At 35.3% G+C, this 19,563-nt stretch overlaps 1 protein-coding gene across 5 annotated transcripts in view; it reads left to right on the top strand.

The window, feature by feature from the left end:
* The window catches only part of ATRNL1 (attractin like 1), an 805,870-nt gene that overhangs the window by 277,310 nt on the left and 508,997 nt on the right, over positions 1–19,563 (top strand). For all 5 annotated transcript variants that reach the window (XM_027529449.1, XM_027529446.1, XM_027529448.1 and 2 more), the window contains 3 exons: positions 8,689–8,783; positions 15,694–15,772; positions 17,655–17,812. In XM_027529449.1, the coding sequence (XP_027385250.1) occupies positions 8,689–8,783; positions 15,694–15,772; positions 17,655–17,812 (332 nt within the window). The remainder of the gene's footprint in view (positions 1–8,688; positions 8,784–15,693; positions 15,773–17,654; positions 17,813–19,563) is intronic.

Below are 19,563 nucleotides of genomic sequence, written 5' to 3'. Positions count from 1 at the left end.
GAGGTCTTCAGAAGCTGAGAGAGTCAGGAAATGGAATTTTTTGAGCACCCCCAGAAGGAACCAGCGTCACATTCTGGTTTTACCTTGTAAGAATCATTTGGACTTCAGACTTCCAGAACTATAAGTGAATAAATTTGTGTTGTTTTCAGCCACTAAGTTTCTTATAATTTGTAACAGCAGCAGTAAATAAAACATATACACTTTTTGTGTATTTATTTCTTTTCCAAGCATAGCATTACAAATGAAGTATTTCACAACGTTATTATTCTTTAATTTGTTCTTAATACCTTTAGGTATGTCATATGTTCTCTTGTCTCTATCAGCATATCATAGCTTTAACTTATTTTTATTCATTGGTTTTCCATGTTAGCAGTTTCTAAATCAAATTAAATTGAAAATTATATTTCATCTTTAACATGAAATCTATGCTCAACAAATTTTTATTCACCTTGCTAATTGAGACTTTATGTCTGTTGACTGTCAACTCCTATTTTCCCCCTCCTCTTGGCCCCTGGCAACCCTCTTGGTACTCTCTAATTTGATGGGCTTGACTGGTTTAGATTCCTCGTATAAGTAGAATCATGCAGTATTTGTACTTCTGTGACTGTTTTATTTCACTTAGCTCCTTACCTTAATTACTATAACTATATAGTTAACCCTAACATCTAAGATCTCCAGGCCCCTTTCAATGCATATCCTCTGCTTATAATAAAGCTATCCTGAGAGTACAGAGTGTTCAAGTCCTATAGGCCTTCATGGAAACTGAACACAACATACTTCAAGCATAATTAAAGCACATGTGGAAACAAATCAAGAATAATGTCAAGAGAGATAACAGGCAGGGGACAAAGTTTTAAGCTATTTCTACATCTTGACTGTGTTAAATAGTGCTGCAGTAACACTGGAAAGCTATTATCTCTTTGAGATCTCAACTTCAACTCTCTTGGATGAACACCTAGAATGGTACTGCAGGAGCTAATATATATTTCATAAAACATTGATCCAGTTTCTTTTGACTTATGTCGTTACTTAAGATCACCTAACATCTTGCCTAATCTTACTTTCTAAATATTTCCTTTGTGTGTGTGTGTGTGTGTGTGTGTGTGTGTGTGTGTGTGTGTGTGTGCACATGCCCATATGCACATGACTGGATAGCAATAGTATTTTTTCAATAACAATTAAGATATAATCTACATACCTAAAATATCACCCTTTTAAATACAATTCAGTGATTTTCAGTATATCCACAAGGCTGTGAAAACATCATCATTATCTAATTCTACAACATTTTTCTCCTAAGAGAAATCTTAGAGACATTATCAGTCACTGCTTCTCCTTTCCCCTAGCTTTTGACATCCTTTTTCCTATCTTTATGGATTTGTCCACTCTGAAATATTGTATAAGTGACATCTTGGAATATGTGGTCTTGTGTAATGGCTTCGTTTATTTATCATGATATTTTCAAGGTTCGTCCATATCATATCATCCAAAGTGATAGCAGGTATCAGTATTTCATTCCGCTTCATGGCCAAACAATATTCAAATGTATGGACATATCATATTTGTTTTCCATTCATCAACTGATGGACATTGGGGTTGTTTTTACTTTGGGGCTATTATGAATAACACTGGATTTTTAAATATTTTATGCAGGTTATTTCCTTTTAATATTTAGATTTGAATCTTCAACAGATTTTTATCATATATTTAACGTATAAGTGTTATGTTCTTTTCAATTTGTTTTGATGTCAGCTTTAGCAGTATTTTCCATGCACATATTGAAATTTTCTGTGTCTAATTTTCCTCTTGAGTGATTTTCATCTCTGTTCTATTCACAGAGGCTTTTTCAGATTTGACCTACATAGCACTGATGCATAATTATGTTTTAATTCCCTTATTTTCTGATCTATTATTTTTAATTTTGCCATTATATAATTGCATTTTGTTTCTGTTTTGTTTCTTACAGTTGTAACTTACCTAACTCTCTTTTGTTGTAGTTTTAAGTGTTATTATCTTGTCTTTGATCTTAAGTATGTGGGATATTTTCTTTTTTCTTTCATGCATACTGCATAGATATTTTAAATGACCTAACACACTGACTCTATTGTTGACAAACTGATATTTTTCTCTTCTCTCTCCTTACTATGCAAGTCAGATTAACAGTACAAAAGATGTCAACTTTTCTCTTCTCTTTATTTTCATAATTTTTTTCATTTATACAGTCAAAATTTGAGGCCAGACATATGAGCAACCTCATGTTTCCCTTAAGGTCTACCACACTTGTACATCCCACTCACCCATATTGCTTTTAGATCTAATTGGGAAGTTAATGGCCAGCATCTAGATTTCCTGGAATTATCAAAGATAGTTTGCTAATTGTTAGCTGGAATATTTAGTGCAGCTGTTACAACCTTCAGGGTTCAGCCTACAAAATCAGAAGATTGATTTATGTAGTGTTTATAACAAAGGTCCGTCTAGTCAAGGCTATAGTTTTTCCTGTGGTCATGTATGGATGTGAGAGTTGGACTGTGAAGAAGGCTGAGCGCCGAAGAATTGATGCTTTGGAACTGAGGTGTTGGAGAAGACTCTTGAGAGTCCCTTGGACTGCAAGGAGATCCAGCCAGTCCATTCTGAAGATCAGCCCTGGGATTTCTTTGGAAGGAAAGATGCTAAAGCTGAAACTCCAGTACTTTGGCCACCTCATATGAAGAGTTGACTCATTGGAAAAGACTCTGATGCTGGGAGGGATTGGGGGCAGGAGGAGAAGGGGGCGACAGAGGATGAGATGGCTGGATGGCATCACTGACTTAATGGACATGAGTCTGAGTGAACTCCGGGAGTTGGTGATGGACAGGGAGGCCTGGTGCGCTGCGATTCATGGGGTCGCAAAGAGTTAGACACGACTGAGCGACTGAACTGAACTGATAGTTTTCTTCAAGCTTTGAAATGTATCTTTGGTATTTTTCCTATTCACAAAGTTTTCAAATAGTTGTCTCTAGTTAGTACTATATTTGTTGTTGTTCAGTCACTAAGTCGTGTCCGACTCTTTGTGACTCCATGGACCGCAGCACACCAGGCTTCCGTGTCCTTCACTATCTCTCCGAGTTTGCTCAAACTCATGTCCTTGAGTCAGTGATGCCATCCAACCATCTCATCCTTTGTTGCCCCAGTACTACATTTAAACATACACAATGCAGGTTTTCCTTTTTAATTATGAAAGATTAAAATATGCTAAAAAGTATAGTATATATTTTCACATGTATAGTATATATAGTTTTGTACGACATGTGATTTTAAAAGATCTCCTGCATGATCCAGTGGCAGACTTTATTTTCTTGGGCTTCAAAATCACTGCAGACGGTGACTGCAGCCATGAAATTAAAAGACCCTTGCTTCTTGGAAGAAAAACTATGACCAACCTAGACAGCATATTAAAAAGCAGAGACATTACTTTGCTGACAAAGGTCCGTCTCTTCAAAGCTATGGTTTTTCTGGTAGTCATGTATGGATGTGAATGTTGGACCATAAAGCTGAGCACTGAAGAAATGATGCTTTTAAACTGTGGTGTTGGAGAAGACTCTTGAGAGTCCCTTGCACTGCAAGGAGAGCCAACCAATCAATCACAAAGGAAATCAATCCTGAATATTCATTGGAAGGACTGATACTGAAGCTGAAACGAATACTTTGGTCACCTGATGAGAAGAACTGACTCATTAGAAAAGACCCTGATGATGGGAAAGACTGAAGGCAGGAGGAGAATGGGACAACAGAGGATGAGATGGTTGGGTGGCATAACTGACTCAATGGACATGAGTTTGAGCAAGCTCCGGTAGATGGTAAAAGGACAGGGAAGCCTGGTGTGCTGCAGTCTGTGGGGTCGCAAAGAGTCTGACATGCTGAGTGACTGAACAATAACATGATTTTAAAATTGTGGACCTATCACTGAGTTTAACAAAGTTTAACACTTTGCTCTGTTTCCTGCAGCAGCACGGGCTCTACCTCTGCTCACCTTAGTTTAGGATGGGTATGCGGTACAGGGCTTCATCCTACAATCTCAGTAGCAGGATTTTCTTAAGGCTTTCTTTTTTCCCTTTGTTGTGAATTTGTTGTTATTTCTAGATTACAGCTACTGTAGCACACAAGTGGGGAGAGAGATAGAGGAAAGAAAAACCAACGAAACAAAACCCCCACAAACCCAGGGGACTCACATCTGGGCCATCTTTTGAGTTAGGAGATCACTGCCTTTTACCTACCCCAGGGTATTGTTCTAAAATTTCTTCTCTCTCTCCTTTATCATCAACTTTTTCTGTTCCACTAAATTTTACTTAGGCCAATTATTATGAAAAGCTGTTCTTTCTCACAGTTTAAAAAAGAAGTTCTCTTACTGCACTGTTCACACTTGCTCCTCCAATTCTGTCATTTCTTTGTATTCGTCAATAAGTCAATGTTATTTGAATTGATTTATAGTCAAACATGATTTTCTTTTTTATACCATAATAAATTGCTTCATTAAAGCAGTACAAAAACTTATTTTCAAATTATGCACATTTGCATAAACTTGAGGATTTTCATGTTTTATGTTCTGTACCCTACTTAGCTAAGAAGTTCAGAGTAAATTATAGCATTAAGGTATATGTTTTGTGCCAGGTAATTTCTCATTTGCAACCCCTTTAAAATATACCAGCATGATAGTATTTGAAATTAGGGAGTGAAATATAACTTCTGGTTAAGTGGAAAATTGTACCGTTGGTTTCTAGAATACTTTAAGCAACCTTAAAAGGAACCATTTTGTGTAGAATTCTGAACTTTCTTCAGTTTATAAAAATTAACATTCACTGAGTAGTTCCTGATTAGTCACTTGAGCTCAATAATGCTCCTACTAATTTTGCCCCAGGATTCAGACTGACTTTCTAGCTCAGATGATGTTAGGATTGATCATTACCATGCTTAATATACATTGTACTGATCTTGTTCTTCCAACTATAATAAATAGCAATAGAGAAATCAAATGTCTGGGCAAGAGTTGGGTGACTGTGGCTGAGGACCAGAGTCCCCAAAGCAGAAGAATGTTCATAGGACCGGGGCACTGGAGCCTCTACCCAGAGCTGTTCAAGTGTCCCAGTCACCCAGTCCCTTCCTCCTGAAAGCCTTCTGTTCCTGACTTTTAATGCTAAGTTTCAAGCTAGAAAAACAGGAAGATAATTATTGAGATAAGCATTTGAAAATAGTTTTGAAATGTTTATTTTTCCTCAGTGGCGAGGATGTTTGTTCAGTCGCTCAGTCTTGACCAACTCTTTGCAACCCCGTGAACTGCAGCATGCCAGGCTTCCCTGTCCTTCGGTATCTCCCAGAGTTTGCTCAGACTCTTGTCCATTGAGTTCAGTGTTTTCTCTTTATTCTGAATTGATGGTATCTTTCCTCAGTATTGTAGCTGTCTGTACTTCTAGAACCTCCTCAGCGGCAGCTGACCGAGCTGATCACTGTTCTCTTTTCTAAGCACTTCGTTTACTTCGTTCTCTTTTCTGAGCACTTCGCTCACTGGACACTAAATTCTGGTTGTGTTTCTATCTCGTGGGTTGCCCTGTCAGCCTCCTTTGTGGGCTTCTTCAGAGGATCTGATTATTTAACATTGTTTTACCTCAGGGCTCATCCCTGGCGCCTCTACTCTATTCATGACTGGTGATTTCTTGGCTTCGCAGCTTTAGAGGCCATTACAATGCAGATGATTTCCAAATTGTTATCCATTAGGCTCCTGAGCTCAGAGTATCATGTAGATATTCAATAAGTAACTCAAACTTAACATCTTCAAAACTAAGCTTCTAATTATTCCACACTGACAGCAAATAAAACCTGTTCTCACCCATCTCAGTTAAAGCTGACATTTTACCTGGTCTTGGGCCAAAAAATACAACCTTTTCCTTCTTTAAAATGCTGCATCTGTTTATTTAGCTAATTCTGTCTGTTACACCTTCCAAATTCATTCACTGTCTGACCCCTTTCCGGTACCTTCTTTGCTATTCCTATCTCTACCATCACTTTTTGTAGCATTCTTGCCACAGTCTCTTTATAGGAATCACACTTAAGACTTGTTCTTTTGTTGAGGTTTTTGAGCTTTTTTCCTCTGCCTGGATTACAGTTTCTCTTGTAACTGCCATGACTTCTTCTCTTAACAGCCTTTGATCTTTAAATTGTTGTTGTTGTTCAGTCACTAAGTCGTGTCCAACTCTTTGCAACACCAGGCTTTCCTGTTCTTCACTATCTCCTGGAGTTTGCTCAGATTCATGTCCATAGAGTCAGTGATGGTATTTAACCATTTCATCTTCTGTCACTCCCTTCTCCTTCTACCTTTAGTCTTTCCCAGCATCAGGGTCTTTTCCAGTGAGTCAGCTCTTTGCATCAGGTGGCCAAAATATTAGAGCTTCAGCTTCAGTTTCATTATCTGTAAATTTTCCTTTGCAAAATTGCAAGCATACTCCTACCTGGACAGAAAATTTCTCTCCTCTTTACTGGATTATGACTATTACACTTATTGTCATTATTATACTATATGCTTAAATAACTTATTAATTTTCAATATCCATTTGATATAAGTTGCATGGGACACAAATCTCTATCTTTTATTATTTTATATTTCCAATGTCTGGAACAACACTGGGCCATTGAATTTTCCCTGCATTTTCTGGCAATCATATGAAAAACAGAAATATGACCTATTATATAATCCTCATTATAATGGATAAAGCTGCCTGTAAAAAATCTTGGAAAAACAAAATATTGCCTTTTATTAAATTACATAAGAAATATATAGAGTGGATCTTACAAGGTATAAAGGAAGCAACATGAAGACTGATGCTCTGACAGTAAATCCAGTGACATTGTTCCTATCTTTACTTTTAACTTTAATAGTACTTAACAGCTGAGAGCATAACATGAAAGTTATGTTTCCAAAAAATAGAATTATTTTCTATTTAAATAATTTGAAATATTTAAAAGATTTCACAAAGTAAAAATTACCATAATAATAGGGACTAGTAAATTCTTTATGGAATGTGGTGAAATATTCACTATCAGTTCGGTCGCTCAGTTCTGTCTGACTCTTTGCAACCCCATGAACCGCAGCATGCCAGGCCTCCCTGTCCATCACCAACTCCCAGAGTTCACCCAGCTCATGTCCATCAAGTTGGTGATGCCATCCAACCATCTTATCCTCTGTTGTCCCTTTCTCCTCCTGCCCTCAATCTTTCCCAGCATCAGAGCCTTTTCAAATGAGTCAGCTCTTCAAATCAGGTGGCCCAAGTATTGGAGTTTTAGCTTTAACATCAGTCCTTCCAATGAACGCCCAGGACTGATCTCCCTTAGGATGGACTGGTTGGATCTCCTTGCAGTCCAAGGGACTCTCAAGAGTCTTCTCCAGTACCACAGTTCAAAAGCATCAATTTTCTGCACTCAACTTTCTTCACAGTCGAACTCACATCCATACATGACAAGTGGAAAAACCATAGCCTTGACTAGACAGACCTTTGTTGCCAAAGTTATGTCTGTGCTTTTGAATATGCTGTCTAGGTTGGTCATAACTTTCCTTTCAAGGAGTAAGCGTCTTTTAATTTCATGGCTGCAGTCACCATCTGCAGTGATTTTGGAGCCCAGAAAAATAAAGTCTGACACTATTTCCACTGTTTTCCCATCTATTTCCCATGAAGTGATGGGACCGGATGCCATGATCTTCGTTTTCTGAATGTTGGGCTTTAAGCCAACTTTTTCATTCTCCTCTTTCGCTTTCATCAAGAGGCTCTTTAGTTCTTCTTCACTTTCTGACATAAGGGTGGTGTCATCTGCATATCTGAGGTTACTGATATTTCTCCCAGCAATCTTGATTCCAGCTTGTGCTTCTTCCAGTCCAGCGTTTCTCATGATGTACTCTGCATATAAGTTAAATAAGCAGGGTAACAATATACAGCCTTGACATACTCCTTTTCCTATTTGGAACCAGTCTGTTGTTCCATGTCCAGTTCTTAACTGTTGCTTCCTGACCTGCACACGGGTTTCTCAAGAGGCAGGTCAGGTCTGGTATGCCCATCTCTTTCAGAATTTTCTACAGTTTATTGTGACCCACATAGTCAAAGGCTTTGGCATAGTCAATAAAGCAGAAATAGATGTTTTTCTGGAACTCTCTTGCTTTTTCAGTGATCCAGCGGATGTTGGCAGTTTGATCTCTGGTTCCTCTGCCTTTTCTAAAACCAGAATTACTTAGCCATTAAAGTTCATGTTTTCAAAAAATTTTGAATTTATAAAAGTAGAACATCAAAATGTCTCCCTGTTATCTATTTATACAATTTTAACTTGAATATAATGCACCAAAATATTACCTGTATTTTTCTCTGATTGTAAGATTATGGATGACTTTATTTTATTCTCTTGTGTAGTTTTTCAGAAAAAACTGTAGTTTGTTGAAATTTTATAATGGTAACAGGAGTAATAAATAGAATTTTGAAGTGTTAAGTGCTTTTATATCTGCATTTTACTTTTTGTTGCTTAATAACAATGATTTATATTTTGCCAGTCTTGAGTACACCACTAGTAATTTAATGACAATAATTTTCAATGCTGATATTCAATATATTTTCACCTACCTTGTTTTCAAGCAAGTTTTAAAAGTACATAGTGGGATTGTATTTTTTTCCCCTACAGATAGCCTTTTGATTGATTATCAGTTTACATTCAGCTTATTACAGGAAGATGATCGCCACCATACTGCCATAAACTTCATAGCAAACCCAGAACAGGTGAGACGATCCTTTAACTTTTATAGTGTAGTTATATCAATGGATGCGATGTTTCTCTATGTTTCATTGTGATTGTGCCTCTTCTCAGAATTATCACACTGTAGGGCTTTTGTAGAAAAACAAATCCTATTAGGTTTTTCTTTTCATAAAACCTAAGTATCTTTGTAATCAGAGAACTTTGGACCTTGATAGTTCAGATTTTGCAAATAGTCCTACAGTGTGTACATTATTTCTGATATTTTTTCAGGCTTACAGCAGTGTTTCTGTTTTTAATTATGTTTTCACACTGGTAGTAGTCTTCTTTGAAAATAAAACCTATTACTTCATAACACAAGCTATGTTATATATATATATATTTTTTTAATATACTGTTACATAATAGTAGGTTTTCATTATCTTTTTTTAATAAACCCTTTGGTTTATCTGAATTGTATGAATGCTAGGTTTTAAAAAACATTTTTATTGAGATATAATTGACATCTTACAATATAAGTTAAAAATGTATAATATGCTGATTTAATGTATGTATATATTGCAATATGATTACAACCATAGCATGACCTAACACTGCAGTCATGTCACCTAATTGTAATTTTGGGGAGTTAATGATAATTAAAGTCTCTTAACAACTTTGAAATTTATGATACAGTATTGTTATTCATGTTCATTGAGTCATTGATGCTATACAACCAGCTCATCCTCATGTCCTCATGCACATGAACTTAAACAAACTCCGGGAGTTAGTGGAGGATAGAGAAGCCTGGCATGCTGAAGTCCATGGGGTTGCAAAGAGTAGGGCACAACTTAGCAACTGAACAACAACGACAGCAGCAACAGTATTGTTATTCATAATCACTGTGTAGACCATTAGATCTTTAGGTCTTAGCACGTGGTGCTGGTGGTAAAGAACCCGCCTGTCAGTGCAGGAGACATAAAGAGAGGCGGGTTGGATCCCTCGGTCAGGAAGATCCCCTGGAGAAGGAAATGGCGATCCACTCCAGTATTCTTGCCTTGAAAATCCCTTGGACAGAGGAGCCTGGTGGGCTCCAGTCCATAGCATCGCGGAGTCAGACACGACTGAGGCAACTCAGCACACACTGCTTGCAAGCTTGTATCTCTTAACACCTTCTTCTGGGGGAGAACTCTCAGAGTTGTGCACCTTCTACCAATCTCTCTGAGTCATGTTGGCTGTAGTGAACCACACGCTTTTTGTTTGTTTGTTCTTAACTGATGTCAGATGCCCACACTATGCTTGATTTTTCAGTGCTTTCTGTCTAGTCGAGACAGAAACAGGTCATTTGGGCAGTAACATTAAATACAGATCAAGTATATTGGATGCATGTTATACTCTCTTTCCCTTAAGGGAGTGGTCATTGGCCATATTGGTCTTTCTGATATAGAGCTGTGCTCTCTTGGGTGAGCTGCTGACCTTGGTAGAGTGAAATTGTTCTTTTCATGCATTATATTGTAGCTACTCTCAGTTTTGCATTTAATTTTTGTACTGCAACTTCTTAACTGGATTTTGGTCTGCTCATAACGGTAATTTGGTCCATAGATCATTGTGAAATTGGTGTTTTTGTCAGGGATGAGGGCTAGGACTTCCTATTACACTGTTTTGCTGATGTCACTCTTTCTGTAGTGCTTCATTCTAACTATACATTAATTCAGCTTATTAAGCCCATATCATGTTTTTTAATAGTTTTTCGAATAGGTGAAACCTCAAAATGTATCCTGACATTTGCAAGCTTCTTTCCTCTAAATTGTTTTACCTAACTTGCCAGCAAATAGTGTAATTGCTTAAATTTTCATTTTTCAGTAAATTAGATCTCTCTTTCCCCAAAATAGAGAAGTTCGTTTTATGTTCCTCCTTAGTCCTTAGGTTTTAAGGAATGCCTACATTTTGGGGATTATATTTAATGTTTTGACTTTTCCTGGAGTAAGAAATGGCAATACACTCCAGTATAACAAGTTGCATTTTATAGTTATTTTTTCACACTGAGTATTTTTAAAAACAAAACATTTTATTATTAAAATAAAAAACTTTGTATAAAGTTTTGATTTTTAAATAAGGACTTTAGAAGATATTTTCTTTACATGATAATACTCTTCACTGATGGCGTGCATTTTTATGAAGACATTAATAATATGTCAGAATCTACAATTTTAGTATAATGAGTGTTTTAATAAATGCATTGTAAACACTGTAGACTTTTTATCGTAGTAAAGCATACATGAAGTAATATTTATATTTTAACCATTTTTAAGTGTACAGTTTCATGGCATTTAAGTAAATTTACAATGCTATACAACCATCACCACAATCCATTATCAGAATATTTCATCAGTCCAAGTAGGATCTCTGTTTCCATTAAGCAATAACTCTCTATTGAGTTATTATTGGCAAACCCCTACTCCCATTATTGGGAAACCTTTATTCTACTTTCAGTCTCTATATTCCAGGTACCTCATGTGTGTAATCATGTAACATTTTTACTTCTATTTCTGATTTATTTCATGTAGCTCAATGTTTCAGTGTTTCCAATGTTCATCCATATTGTTGCACGAATCAGAATTTTATTCATAAATAGTAATTCCAAACTTGTGGAGTTCATTGAGGATATAAGAAATTTAATATAAGTGGGATGTCTGGCTCACAATGTAAGTGTGAACAGTACTTCTCTCCAATATTATCCGTGCTGCTGCTGCTAAGTCGCTTCAGTCGTGTCCAACTCTGTGCAACCCCACAGACAGCAGCCCACTAAGCTCCTCTGTCCCTGGGATTCTCCAGGCAAGAACACTGGAGTGGGTTGCCATTATCATGCTGCTGCTGCTAAGTCACTTCAGTCGTGTCTGACTCTGTGTGACCCCATAGATGGCAGCCCACCAGGCTCCCCTGTCCCTGGGATTCTCCAGGCAAGAATACTGGAGAGGGTTGCCATTTCCTTCTCCAATGCAGGAAAGTGAAAAGTGAAAGTGAAGTTGCTCAGTCGTGCCCGACTCTTCGCGACCCCATGGACTGCAGCCCACCAGGCTCCTCCGTCCATGGGATTTTCCAGGCAAGAGTATGTGGTGTCATACAAATAAGCTCAGATTAGCCATAATTCTAGTTTGTTTCTCTCTTGACTATTCTCTCCTCTTTCAAGTCCCAGAAATCCTTGAGTTCTTACAGTATCACAGCTTTCAGTTTCACTTGCTGCTGTTTTGTTCAGTTGAAACCAAGAGCCCAGACACATGTTTTGAGAAACTGATGGACACTAAACTATCATATCTTAGTACCGCTAAGAATGCTTGTAACATCATTACAAGTAGTTTATAATTACATATGTATCTATGCATATGATTTATAATTAAAGAGAAATGCAACTTGGAACAATTTCTGAAATTAACATGTATTGTTAGTCTGGGCCTCTTCTATAAAAATGAAGTACTTTCATTTTTATGCATTTATTACATTTTGAAAACAAATTTAATTCTAACATACTATATATCATCTTCAACCAAGGCTTTCATGTTAACAATTTCTGGAGTAGTTTCTTGTATAATATGATCTTGCTGAACTTAACCATGTCTAACAACAATGTTCTAAATGACTAATTTTTTCATTTACTGCGGTAGTCACAGTATTACTTCTTAGAGTCCAGCATATTTTCCTTGACCTTAAATATATTTTATAGGGCTTTAGTTATAGTACCATATATTCAGTAATGCCTTAACATGAGAGGATGAAGTAAAATTTCAAGAAAAGTTCTATAGTTTTCTATATCAGTTGGAAATTTTGTGTGACCTTTTTTAGTAATAATAGCAGTTATTCTCAAATTTTCCTGACACAAAATAAGACACACACAATTACTAAGATGCAGTTTCATGATAAAAATAGATTTAAGCTTTCTTAGGGGTGCACTGTTTCTACTATGTTTTGTTTTCATAGAAAACAACTTTTTTTTTGACTAGTTGATTAATAATAAAGGAAGTCAGCCTTTCTCAAAGGTCAGCAGTCATGCCTTCTTTCTGAGTCCTCTAGTAAAAAGGAAGATGAAAAAGGAGAAGGAAAAGAAGAAATCCTGTGTCCTCAGACCTAATAATATCAACAACACGACCATTATCAGCACGGTGGCCTGAAACCATAATAAGTTTTTTGAGAAATTATCGTGTTTCATTTTCTCCAAAAAGTCTTTAGGGAAGTCATGATATTCCCATTTTAGAGACTGTTGTTGTTTAGTTGCTAAGTCATGTCCAATATTTTTGTGACCCCATGCACTGGGGCCTGTCTATGGGATTTCCCAGGCAAGAATACTGAAGGGGACTGCCATTTTCTTCTCCAGGGGATCTTCTCGACCCAGGGATCGAACCTCCATCCCCTGCATTGGCAGTCAGATTCTTTACCACTGAGCTACCAGAGAAGCCCATTTTAGAGATAAGAAAGCTAATTTTCAGGAAGGATAAGGGTGAAAAGAAAGTGAAGTTGCCCAGTCGTGTCTGACTCTTTGCGACCCCATGGACTGTAGCCCTCCAGGCTCCTCCATCCATGGGATTCTCCAGGCAAGAATACTGGAGTGGGTTGCCATTTCCTTCTCCAGGGGATCTTCCCAAACCAGGGATCGAACCCAGGTCTCCCGCATTTTAGGCAGACCCTTTAACCTCTGAGCCACCAGGGAAGCCCCAAGGATAAGGGTAGCTCTCTCTAAATCAATACGCATGTACATTAAAGGTCTAAGATTTGAACCCAAGCTCATCCGACTCAACAATGAATACTCCGCACATTCACTTCATTGCCTCATGAACATGATTTAATTAATATGAAGCAGTGATTGGTTTTTGGGTCTGGTTAGTTCATTATTGATGGAGTAAATCAGTATTTATTACCAAAGAAATTTTTTCTTTTCATATCTGGGTTCTCCTTAATGCAGCATTATAAGTATGATGAAATAGATGTTATTACCACACCTGAATAATGCAGTCTGTTAGACAGATTTATTTGCACACTGACAAAAGCTTTTTGCATTTATTACTTGAGTCATTAAGCATTAAGCATTAAGCTTAATAAGCATTAAGCATTATGTTTGAATCAGTGTCATCTGTTTTCACATCTTTAAAAAGTGGAAAGGTCTTAAGAAGTTTGAAAGTTTTGTGGTACATATTAGAGAATATTTTAATAGCTTACCAAAAGAACTCAGTAAATTAACTTCCTTCTTATGTTTGTGGCCAGTTACAAAAATGACTCTGATGGATAATATAGTGCCCTTCTCAAATACTGTATATTTTTAAACTCCAAGCCTTGTTTTTCTTTGATCACTTCAAATTCTCCGATGATATCTCTTCAGTAGTAATGAGCACTACCCTGAAAAGTCTATGTGGCAAAATTGTTCAGCCTTACTACCACACATTTTATTTTGTAGGCTCTTTCAAGATGACCATTCTTGTTGAGTTTATATTTGCTTCCTGGAAACTTTGAAGAGAGTATCTTTCAATGATTATGGAGCATTGTTAGTAGTTTTTAATAGAGGCCCAGCTGTCCCTGTCTCTATGGCAATCACTTAGAGTAGTTTTTGCTGCTGCTGCTGCTAAGTCGCTTCAGTCGAATCCGACTCTGTGCGACCCCGTAGACGGCAGCCCACCAGGCTCCCCCGTCCCTGGGATTCTCCAGGCAAGAACACTGGGGTGGGTTGCCATTTCCTTCCCCAAGGCGTGAAAGTGAAAAGTGAAAGTGAAGTCGCTCAGTCCTATCGGACTCTTAGCGGCCCCGTGGACTTCAGCCTCCTAGGCTCCTCTGTCCATGGGGTTTTCCAGGCAAGAGTGCTGGAGTGGGGTGCCATTGCCTTCTCCGAGAGTAGTTTTTATTTGAGGTTAGATAATTGGGTCTTGGTGTATTGTTTACGTGGAGTGACTGTCACACATCACCCAGCAGCCCTTGCCTTTTATCATGCTTCTTACTCCTCCTGTATCAGGGAAGAACCAGGTCCTTCTGTCAGTTTCTTCCTAACACTATTTCTATCAGGTATGGGGCACTTAATTGCTTATAGACTTACTTTCTCTAAGAGCCACTCAGAAAATTGGCGATATGTTTTCTATTGGCTTTCTTTTTCTTATTTAGAAAAAGTTGTAATATCAAGGTACTAATTTTAATTATTTTAGTAGCTAGGTCTCAGTAACACAGCTTTTTCTAAGCGTCTCTGTATATTTAAAACACAGCAAAGCACTCTCAATATCTGTAGCTAAAGCTATTCAATATGACTGTCTTTCTATTCTTTTCTGCAAGTCCTGATAGTTATAATCATACCTAATTTTTGTTCCTCGTCTCTTGGAGTAGGATAATAGCAAATAACATTTAAAGAAATCTCTTGGGTATTTGCTTCTGTGCAATTAAACTAATGACAAGATGCAGGTTGATCAATATAAAATTCTTCAGTGCTCCTCTCTACAGATGTTTATATGACTTGATCCCCTCTTTTTCCCCAAGTAGGTTTATGACTTTTACCTCTTAAGTTTACATTTCAAGTATTTTTTTTTCACCGAAAAATGTGTATATACTAATACTATATGCAGCTAACATGAAATCTTTCAACAAAACAATCATCCATTGCTGTGAAATAACTTTGGACTAGCCAAACCCATACCATTTAGATATTAACTACAGGTAAGCCAAGAAAATCAAAACACAAGTATTGAATTATAGCAGCCTCTGGCTACATGTGGAAGACTAGGTTACAGTAGGAAAGATAAATGGGAACTTTAAATATACCTTTGAATTTATCACCTTTTTTTTTTTTCATTAAAAACGTGTAATTAGCATCTACACTTTCTCGCTTAATGTTCACAGTTAGAGAAACATAGCATGGACATAATTAAAACATTAAAGGTAACATCTAGTATAATTCTGTTTTTTTAATCTTCATGTTTTCTTTCTTGGTAGTCAAACAAAAATTTGGATATTTCAATTAATGCATCAAACAACTTTAATCTCAACATTACATGGTCGGTTGGTTCAACAGGTAAGAGAATTTTGTTGTTATGTGTCTTTTACTTTGCTTCCTATACGTAAGGTTTCTAATATGACCTTTCTACTGTTAACTTAAATAATTGAGATAAAAATATTATATGCCAGAATCTTTGTGCTGTTTTAGGTAAAACTATTAAGTAGCGTTATTAATAAATTATCATTATTCTGTTAACTTTCTCCCTAATTCAGTTAATATTAGGTGGATAACAGATATTTTACACTACTTTTTTTATGGCAGTGTTATGAATTCCTATGATTTTAATTAAGACAAATTACTTCTTTAATGACTAAAGAGACTGACATTTCAATTATTTGATTCACCATTGAAGCTATAAGTTTAATAACTTTAATATTGATATAAAACAACAAATTGTCTGTGTATGTTGGTAAATTACCAACTTACCTATTACCTTTAAGTTTGAATTTATACCCCCTACCATTGTTGGATTTGGTTCTGAGAGAGGGTTAAAAAACCCTACACTTAATATTTCTTCCATAATAAGGTTTATAAATTGAAATTGCTAACTTTTAAGAAATACAAAAAGTACAAATCTGTGTGTTGGATTATGAAAAAGTATGCTTGCTGTCTTAAAGAAATGCTGTATTTCTACTTTCTATATAAAGGGCATATACTGTTGCGTAAAAATACTGTAAACTTTTAAAGAAAATATAGGAATCCCTAGAAATCCATATTTGATTTCTTAAAGTTAAATCACGTGCTATTTTAATAAGTATTAATAGAATAATAGAAACATAATTCAAATGAGAAGGGGTCTTTGCAATTCCAGTTTTTATATTACATATATAAGAATTGAAACTTTAGATACGTATGTACATATTTTGTTACAATAGTATAAACATATAGTAAAATCTTGGCACTGTAAGTTTCATTAACTATGAATTCATGATAACTTGTACTGTTAATTTGAAATTCTGCATAACAAATTGACCCTACAAGAGTTTTAAAATTTGGCAACAAAAATATATAAAACCTCAGTTACCACTTTAGAGCAGTGCCTTCAGTATGCAAGAGATTACTTGTAACTTTCAGATTCTCAAGACCAGGTCTTAGGTATTTTGATTTATTAGTTTTGGAAGATGTCACCAAGAAACCTGCATTTTAAAAAAGCATTCATAATAATTTTGGAATAGATGAGCGGTTAGCAAATAATTCAGTTGCTCAGTACCCTAACTATTCTTAACCCTTTCTTCCATTTGGTTAATTTCAGTAAATATTTATTGAGTACTCAATATGTGCTTAACTAATTGAATTTTTAGCTCATGTTTTAAATTATATCTTCTTTCCACTTTATTCAAAGTAGTGATGGTTCAACACGTGGTAAACAAAAAAAAAATTGATTTCTTTTCCGTTTTTCAATTGGATTGAGACATATTTTGTTTTGAAAGGCTCTGTGGAGAAATAAGTAGCAAAATATCAGTTCCTGAAGCTATGTATTACTTGAGTTCCAAAGAGGACTTTACTGTTTAGTAGCTACAAACTTGAGGCACATGTCTTCATCTTTCTGAGGCTCAGTTTCCAATTTGAAAAACAGAGATGGAATACCTATGGAATAAAGTTTTTATTAGAAGAGAATGTAAAGCCTCTAAGCCAGTTCCTAGTATGTAACACTTAAAATAATTGGTATTATTTTAAAAAATAGTTTTTATACTAAATCTGTTTCCATTATATTTATGACAAATCTTATTTCTTCCTTGTCATTCTAAATTATAAACATGAGTTAATTTGGATAGTTATGTCCTTATAAACACAGTTACAAAAATTAAGTAAATATCATATATATGTAAGTGTTACATTAATAAAGATATGTTTCCTTAATATGAATTATTTAAATTTGTTATTATTTACATTTTAGCTGGAACAATATCTGGAGAGGAGACTCCTATAGTTTCCAAGACTAATATAAAAGAATACAGAGATAGTTTTTCCTATGAAAAATTTAACTTTAGAAGCAATCCAAACATTACATTCTATGTATACGTCAGCAACTTTTCATGGCCTATTAAAATACAGGTAAGTGTTAATAGTACTTAATCTAATGAACACTGAATATTTTCATATGAAAAAGAATGCTGTTTTTGTTCAAAGAGGTGATAAAGGTTTCTATATTTTGCACAATGTGAAGCATGTATTGATCCTTCATAAAAAGGATACAGTGGGTGTCTGTGTTGATTAATGTCTTCGTAAAAAATATTTGAACAAATAACATTGAATATGTACTAATAAGTATGGACATGAGTTTGGATAAACTCCGGGAGTTGGTGATGGACACGGAGGCCTGGCGTGCTGTGATTCATGGGGTCGCAAAGAGTCGGATACAACCGAGCGACTGAACTGAACTGAACTGAATAAGTATGTACTAATTTTTCAATGTGATTATATTCTTAAAAAATGTATCAGAACTTGAAATAACTATGACATTTATATCTTCTGATTAATTTCATTCTTTGAGGGTTAGATAGGTATTGTTTTCTTACAATGCCTCTTGAAATCATTGACTGTTTTTAGCAATATTTATTTTATATTGAACATAATTCAAATCATCATGAAAAATTTAGAACTAGCAGTACCTTACAGTTAGTTCTTTAAGGCTCACTACTTCTCACTACTGATTTCTTTATGTACTCTGTATATGTTATATATTTTATTTTTATTGTGTTTAGTGATAGACTGCTAAAGGCTTCTGATTTATTGCTAGGGACATTTAGGATATTCTTACTATCTTAAAATAGTCAAGGTGTGTATTCTTAATTTATTCTTTTATGAAAGAAATATCTACGTGTTAAAATGTTTAGATTTATTTATTCATTCTTTTATGATTGTATGATTAGATTGAGTTCAGATTAGTTTATTAAATAGCTCATATGTGCCAAACCCTGTGCTGAGCTGTTATGTTTTGTTATCTTTAAAAAAATTACAGATAATTTATTCTTTTTTATTAATAAATGACCATTTTTTATTTGTGACTAGAAAATTCTTACATGCTTTATCAATTTCTATGTGATTTGCGGAAAGACAGAGTGACTTTTAAAAATTGTATATTTGCTTGAAAAATTTTGATTTGTAAGGTTGATTTCATGTCTAAATTGAGGAAATTACTTACTTGTTCAAGAAATATTGGTATAAATTACTACTTAGTAAGTAGTAATGATAATTAATTTGATAAATTTACTTCTTTATTGTGATTGAATTAGTTGTTAATATAGTAAAAAAATGCCAGAAATGTTTTCTTATGGGTTTTTAGAATTTTGACCTTTAGGATGCTGGAGGTATCATTTTATTTTTTATGATTTATATAGAAATATTAATCAGATTTCATTTGTTTTATTCAGATTATGATTGAAGGTGACAAAAGGCTCATCCATGAGCTTATTAAATAGTAATTAAAATGGAAAGAATTGCTATATTTCTGATTGTTTCCTGCCCTTTATTTCATGGCTATCTAATTATATTTTATTTTTAAGCCAATTACACACTTCAGAATGTTCATGAATATTTAATGATTAGAAATTAACTTTCTAAATTGGATTTTCTTTTGAGATCATACTAGTAATGTGTTCTGGAAGCCAAACCAGAATTTCTGTAGTGAATTTAAAATATCCCACTTTCCCAAAGTAATAAAATGTTGAAAATAACTGTGATGGTCAAGATAAGTACATCCTAATTCCTATTCTTTGAGTAAAATCATTATATCAATCCTGTGGAATATGTTATGTTACTATTAAGGCTTAAGAGTATGTGTGTATGTTTATACAACTATAATA

Source organism: Bos indicus x Bos taurus, chromosome 26 (assembly GCF_003369695.1).
Source record: "Bos indicus x Bos taurus breed Angus x Brahman F1 hybrid chromosome 26, Bos_hybrid_MaternalHap_v2.0, whole genome shotgun sequence".
Taxonomy (NCBI): Eukaryota; Metazoa; Chordata; class Mammalia; order Artiodactyla; family Bovidae; genus Bos; species Bos indicus x Bos taurus.
This window is presented reverse-complemented; position numbering and strand designations above follow the sequence as displayed.